Source organism: Penaeus chinensis, chromosome 19 (assembly GCF_019202785.1).
Source record: "Penaeus chinensis breed Huanghai No. 1 chromosome 19, ASM1920278v2, whole genome shotgun sequence".
Lineage (NCBI taxonomy): Eukaryota > Metazoa > Arthropoda > Malacostraca > Decapoda > Penaeidae > Penaeus > Penaeus chinensis.
Genome location: NC_061837.1, coordinates 22,373,782 through 22,381,281, shown reverse-complemented (window position 1 = coordinate 22,381,281; position 7,500 = coordinate 22,373,782). Strand labels below are relative to the sequence as shown.

The window sequence follows — 7,500 nt, the reverse complement described above, 5'->3', positions numbered from 1 at the left end:
ATTCTGGGCTTTACCTTAGGTAATTAAGATGTCCTCTCATTCTACAGGTTAAGCAACAGCATAATAAAGAGCTCGACAGGAAAACTGTAAAGCGAGACTCTCTGCAAGGAAAGAAAACTACAGAAGAGAAGTCTGTATTTACTGAGGAAGATTTTGAAAAATTGAATGAAGAGTGGCTGCGTCTCTACTAACAAACGGTACTACAAGTTTCATCCGGTTCTCTGCCAGCAATGAAGTAATTTGCTGGTGTATCATTTAGTAGCTTGAGATATTGCATGTATTATGTAAAATGTATGTATGATATTGTAAAGCCTCTACTGATTAGCCAAAGGCTGTTGCCTAGCAACACAAATTGTGCTAGTAATCTAATGTAGTTACTGATTTGCATGCACCCCTAAGGAAATGTAACCTGTTTCTGAAAATATTGTTACTTGCTTGATAGTATTTATCATTACAAAGGAAAGCATGGAATAACTCTCAAATAGACCAGCTGTAAAACACTAGATATTAAAAGAACTTGAGTTGAAGCCTACTCCAAAACGAAATATTATTTCTCATAGTGCTCAACAGTACAAAATATTATATTGATGTATATATATATCTTTCCTTGAAGGTATAATGTCTCATAATTCTCAATAATGGTATTTAAATTGATATCTTTGCCAACCAATATTTCAGTGGGATGTCCAGTTCAGTGTTGCATGCACCCTCAAAGCTGTACTTTTTTAGGATATTGAATAGTAAGTAATGGTAAATTTACTTGTTGTTTTACCTCGACTCACAGGCTTGTCTTGGAATCCTTTGGAGATTCTTAAGCCTTAGCAATCTGTAAGTAGTTTGACTAGGAATTTTCAGGAGTAGTGCACAAAGAATTACTAGTCTGTGTTTTCTTTTCTTTAAGTATATATTTGTTTTTTTTCATTTTTTCGTGATAGTATGGACCTTTTCCTTTGTTAAGAAATATGAAATTTGACTTAGATTTTAAGAAGTTTTGTGCCTAACTTTTAAAATTTATTTCTTGGCTTTCACATCTGTAAAAGATACAATATGGCTCTAAATGAAAAACTAACTGGCAAAATAGTTTTGCGTGCGTTTGTCAGTTCACTTGTAGTGGTGACAGTGTGGCACTTACTCTATGGATCAGAGTATGATTTTTACCATTTAGTTCCATCCCCCATGTATGGGTTTGTCATCATCAGATACCTTTTCCTCTTTCTTTCTCTTGTGATCCTCTGTTTCATGATTTATGCTTGTGTTAATTCCAATTCCAATTCCAATTTTCAGGATCGGAACCATTGACGGCATAGTGAGACAAATGTTGATGCAAATGTGAAGCTATTACCACCTTTAGTGTGAATCCAGCTGAAATTGCCCCAAACTTGTGGTCTTTTTAGTAACTACCTTAAACCTGTGATTTCAGAAAAAATAACTGTGTATAAGTGCCTTTTAACAGTATCAGAAGACAGTCATTGGTGTTGAATGGCACTTGTTAAGTAATATTAAACCCTCCCAAATCAAGAGCAATGTTTGGGCATGATAAAGTGATTGGTGAATGTGTTCTTGGTTTAACCTTTTTTGTTGTTGTGTATTACCTTTTTTGGGTTGTGGGACTACCATTTACAGACAAGGATAGTTCCCTCCGCCCTTTCTTCCCTGACCCCATTATTGCTATAATTGTACCTACTGTAATCCTTATTTTTCTTTTGACCCTAACTGGTGTGTATATTTTTGGTGCTCTATACAAAGATCATAAGATGAAGGAAAAAATGTTGTGAAATTTGTTAAATAGATATTACTGATATTTGCATTTTATATGTCCCTTTAATATTTATATTATTTTTATGGAATAAAAGTGCTCAATTTCATAGGGTTGGTTACTAAACTTGTGATACTCAAAGCTCAATGTTATAACTTGAATCTTTGAGAATTTATGCCATATTTAAAGTGTTTGTAAAGTAAGCATAAACGAATAGCATCATGTCACACTGGGTTGTTGTTGGTATCTCAGGGGTGACAAATGGTGGCAAGTCTACTTTAACAAAGAAACTCGTAGAATCATTGCCTGGTACTGTGAAGCTTATCAATCAGGATGATTATTTCTACCTAGAAGATTCTCAGCATCATGTGCCTGCCCCTGGAGGTTTAATGCACCACAATTGGGATATTATATCAAGCTTGGATATGGAGAGAATGGAGAAGGATGTGCTAGATATTATCAATTCAAAAATCCCAGAGAAATCAGAGTCTTATTTTGATAGAGGACTCACTCCACACTCAGATCCTTCCTCCAGCTCCAGTGCAAATGCTGTTCACTATCACCCAGTTTTATTGTTAGATGGCTTTTTATTATATGATCACAAAGGTCTAATGGATATATGCAATTTGAGATTCTTTTTGACTCTCACTCGCGAACAATGTTGGGATAGGAGAAAGTCCCGCGTGTATGAGCCTCCTGATCCTCCAGGATACTTTGATCACTGTGTGTGGCCCATGTATGAGGCCCACCTAAAACGTATTGAAAAAATGCCAAGGGTGGTCTTCCTAGATGGTGTAGGCAACCCATACCAAGAGGTCTATAAGAAGATATTGGATTTAGCAAAAGTGATGAAGTGAGAGGTATCCTAATACTGTATGCAGTCTTCATTACTATTAACAGTAATATGATTTACAATTATACCATGCCGACAAAAGAATAAGTTTTCGTGTGTGTGTGTGTGTGTGTGTGTGTACACACACACACACACATATTTATACATACATACGCATATACATATGTACATATAAATATGTGTGTGTATGTGTATGGATATATGTATAGATGTATATTTATTTATACATTTAATCATTCATAGCTAAATATATTATATGCATACGTGCATATATATAATATATATAATATATATAATATATATAATATATATAACATATATAACATATATAATATATAAAATATATATATATATATATATATATATATATATATACATACAATGTATATTTATGTATGTCTGTATACATATGTGTATATATACATATATACATATATACATATATATATACACATAGATATATACATAGATATATACATAGACATAGACATATACATATACATACACATACACATACACATACACATACACATACACATACATACATACATACATTCATTCATTCATTCATTCATTCATTCATTCATTCATTCATTCATTCATTCATTCATTCATTCATTCATTCATACATACATACATACATACATACATACATACATACATACATACATACATACATACACACACACACACACACACACACACACACACACACACACACACACACACACACATATACACATACACATACACATACACATACACATACACATACACATACATACATACATACATATATGTGTATACATATGTGTGTATATGTATATATATATATATATATATACATATACATATATACATATATACATATATACATACACACACATACATACATAAATACATACATACATAAATACATACATACATATACCCCCCCCCACACACACACATACACACACACACACACACACACACACACACACACACACACACACACACACACACACACACACACACACACACACACACACACACACACACACACACACACACACACACACACACACACACACACATATATAGATATACATATACACATTATTATTATTATTATTATTATTATTATTATTATTAATGATTGTTATTATTATTATTATTAATATTAATATTAATATTGGTATCATTATTATTATTATTAGTTGTGATGATGATAATATTGATAATGATAAATTCTATTCATAACCTATTATTCTTTTCTGGATATTATTTTATCACTCATTTTACTGATTTTTTTTTATACCGGGGAACTACATACTGTGTATATCACTCATTGTGTAATTAAAAGCAGTTTATAGAATTATTCTTTGCTTATTTGTGGTTTCTTGGATGGCATGTCCTGTGATATCTGGACAACGGGATCTGCATTGTAAGTTGACCCACTTGGCCGTCCTGTTACTATTACTAATGCTGAGCGCCCGTCCTATTTACACAAAAGTCCTTCCTCTGTGACAGGATTTTGTCCATTCTAAAAGGTGGGCAGATGGTGCTGCTGTTGACTGAAATGGAGGCATGCAATGACAGTCATACAAGTTATAGCTCCTCAAGTAGAAAGGAGAGAGAAAAAGCTGTGTTCAGGAATTTGATTCAATTATGCCATTAGACTTTAATAACTGTTTTATTAAGAATTTATTTTGTAATGGTTTGATCATATATTTATTTTTGTGTTTAATACATACAGAGAGAACTTTGTGTAGCTACCATAGAGTAATAATTAAAAGCATAAAACTATCAAAGTTATGAGTATGAAATGTCTCATATCAATGTAAATTTGGTTTGTGGTTTGCAAGACCTATGTTACTTTTTGTTGTGGTTGGGTTAGACCAGTGAGCTGCCACAAAGATGATAGGAACACATGGGATAATACATGTATAGATAGCAGCCGTCTTCCATCACACAAATGAGACGTGCAAGGAGGGAGAGGAGGTATCTTCTTGAATTCTTCTCTTTTCTCAGTTGGGAAAGCAAGTTTAGGATTGTTATTTATTACTATTATTATTATTATTATTATTATAATTATATTATATTGTTATATTGTAATTACTTTGTTGCAAACTGAGTATTATTTGTTATTAGTAAGTAACATTCTTGAAATGTAACAAACAAGTGTCTCAGGTAACAAGTGACTGACTTCTAGAGCAGTGGCATCCTTTTTTTTTCTTTCTTTCTTTTTCTTTCTCTTTTTCTTTTTCATTTTCTTTTTCTCAGGTGTGGATCACATGACCAGAAATCAGTATGTGTGAGCTGCCAAGGTTATGAAAATAAGTGACAAGGGATAACTTTTAAGATTACTTGAAAATGTGGCTTATATTTTTAACACTAATACAAAAACCTAGGAGAGCTTGTTAGTCCTCTTCCTTGGTTTTCAACTGAAACTCTTGTGCAGCCACACTCAGGGATTAGCCAGGATTGACTTACATCCTATATGTTGGACAACTGATCTAGAACCTTAAAGGATGTTGATGTTTGTGTCTGATCTGTTACTATCTTTTTCATTCGTTTATTATTTAGTCCAATGGGTTTATGTCTCTGTATGGTTAAAAATATTTGATTTCTTCATATACTTTTTCTGGTATTAAAAAGCAAGAGAGTAGTGATGTTTAATTTACAGTAAGGATAAACATTTTGGAACTTAGCTGAAATGTAAACCCCATGATTTGTATATTTGTTATATTTTTATAATTTGTTTGATACAGTATTTGGGTGTTTGGTCACTTGAAGGTTTGCTATTGCAATGCAGTGAATGCAGCTGTTTGTTATAGATAGTAGTAAGGCTTTTCAGTACCTTTTTTCTCATCTGAATAATAACGTGAGCATATTATCTGAAATAAAGTAACATAAATAAGGCATACAGTATATATGTGCATCATGCATTGTATGAATTAATTGTGATACATATTTTTTACTAGTATTAAATGTTTGATTTAACACTTAAGGGACGTGTCTAGTTACAGTCAGACACACATATGGCACATCAGCGCACTAAACAACTGCATTTGTCTCTTCTAATTCAATTAGCACAATTAAAGTGAGTTGTATTTTTTGAATCTACAAATCAAAATCTACATTACAAGTCTTGAAAACTTATTAACAATCACTCAGGCATCCTTTGCAGTCTGGTTCACTCTCCTGCCTCCTCACCAAGCGTGCCTAAATAGAGGATGCATGTCCTTTGAGGGTAAATGTTACATACAAGTGTAAGTTCTTCAGGTGGTCTTGCAAGAAGCTGGGAGGTATGTCAGTATTGCCTGACTTGTAGTCATTTTTTGTTGTTGTTGATAATGACTAAAAAGTTATTGTTTTAATTGTTAATGTAGTGTTTCACTGTTGGGCTAGGTAAGATTTGTTTCACACTTTGTTTATAGTGAGTTGTATTGGACATAGAAAATATTTTGAGTTAATGATAGTGTATCCAGAGAATTTTGCTTGCATGCATTTACATACTGGAAATAGCAATAAGTATTTTGTCAGTTGATGATTGGTTAAGTGTTTATGCCTGTTTAGAACAAGGTCTCAGCATTCATCATTCCAGTAAAGTAAAGTAAATTGAGTTTACCATTACTTGTTTTATTATGTCCCCTTTGAGTTGGTCTAAATACAAATTGGCATCATATTTTAAAATATTTAGCACTACATAGCCTAACACTATCAAGTTTATCAGTTAAGAAAGGAAAATTAAGATGTTAAGATTTTCATATGGCAAAAACCATGCCACAAAAAAGGTAAAAATAAGAGACAGCCAATTTAATTTGGCTCTGACTGAACATTGTAACTGCTCCTTTACTTTCTTTTAATGATCATAGAGATACTTTAGTCAAATGATATGGAATTTTTACCTATTCAAGTACTAGTACCTTGATCATGTCAGCCTGGTGCTATTTTATTATCTCACATGGTTTATTCTTGGTATTGTTCTTTATTTGCCTAGCCCAAGGCGCCTTCTGCTCCTCTCCAGTTGAGAGCCCGTACACTGAATCAGGCATGCCATCTCTCTCTCAACATCGTACCTTTCTCTCTCCAATGCTATGCTCAATTCCACCAACTTTTCCTCACCAAACTCTTCCGTTTTCTGTCCATTCTGTCCCTCTTTGGCTTATACCCACCAAAATCCTTCTCACCCATTTCCTTGATCATGTCTCCATTCATTCCTCCAGTATTCATGTTTACACGGATGGCTTCAAATCCACCTCTGGTCTGGTTACGCAGTAACCTTCCCAGCTCGCACTTTTAAATACCCCCTTCCTCCTGAATCTAGTGTCATTCCTACAGAACTGTACGCACTCATTTTTGGCTTAAAACACATATACTCACTCCCTCTCGGTGATGTAACTCATTAACTGTCATAAAGACAGTGCACTCAACTAACCTCCTTGTCTGTAACCTGGATGTTCTACCTGTCCACCTGCCATAAAACTATCAGATTTTGCTGGGTGCCCAGCCATGTTGGAATTCCTGGCAATGAATAGGCAGATACTCTAGCACGCTATGCCGCTATATCCACATCACACCAACCACGTTTCTCACATATTCCAGCCATGGATTATTACCTCCATTTTAAGAGCTTGCATAACTGATGGCAATCTTTCTGGTTAAGTCTCCACACTAATAAATTACATACTGTAAAACTATCGATCTCCTGGTTGGCGCCATTTCATTGGAACAGACATTGGGAGACAGCTTTCGCCCGCTCTCGTATTGCCACACCTGTCTAACACACTCCTATCTGATGTCACATTCTGATCCACCCCTATGTTCCCTAGAGATGTCCCTCTTTCAGTTCCACACATTCTGTTGTCCTGTCCACGCTTTGATGCAGCCCGTACCTCTGCTTTCC

At 34.2% G+C, this 7,500-nt stretch overlaps 1 protein-coding gene across 6 annotated transcripts in view; it reads left to right on the top strand.

The window, feature by feature from the left end:
- LOC125035292 (nicotinamide riboside kinase 2-like) overlaps positions 1–2,801 on the top strand; it is a 9,834-nt gene extending 7,033 nt beyond the window's left edge. Inside the window, exons 4-6 of one of the 6 annotated variants that reach the window (XR_007115755.1) lie at positions 48–235; positions 679–740; positions 1,285–1,865. Coding sequence is in view for 4 of the 6 variants with exons in the window: in XM_047627581.1 (XP_047483537.1) it covers positions 1,978–2,613 (636 nt within the window). In the remaining 2 variants the exon portion in view is untranslated. Of the gene's footprint in view, positions 1–47 lie in introns of those variants that run through there. The other 5 variants (XR_007115754.1, XM_047627584.1, XM_047627583.1 and 2 more) reach the window with 5 other exon arrangements.
- Positions 2,802–7,500: the final 4,699 nt, after the last annotated feature.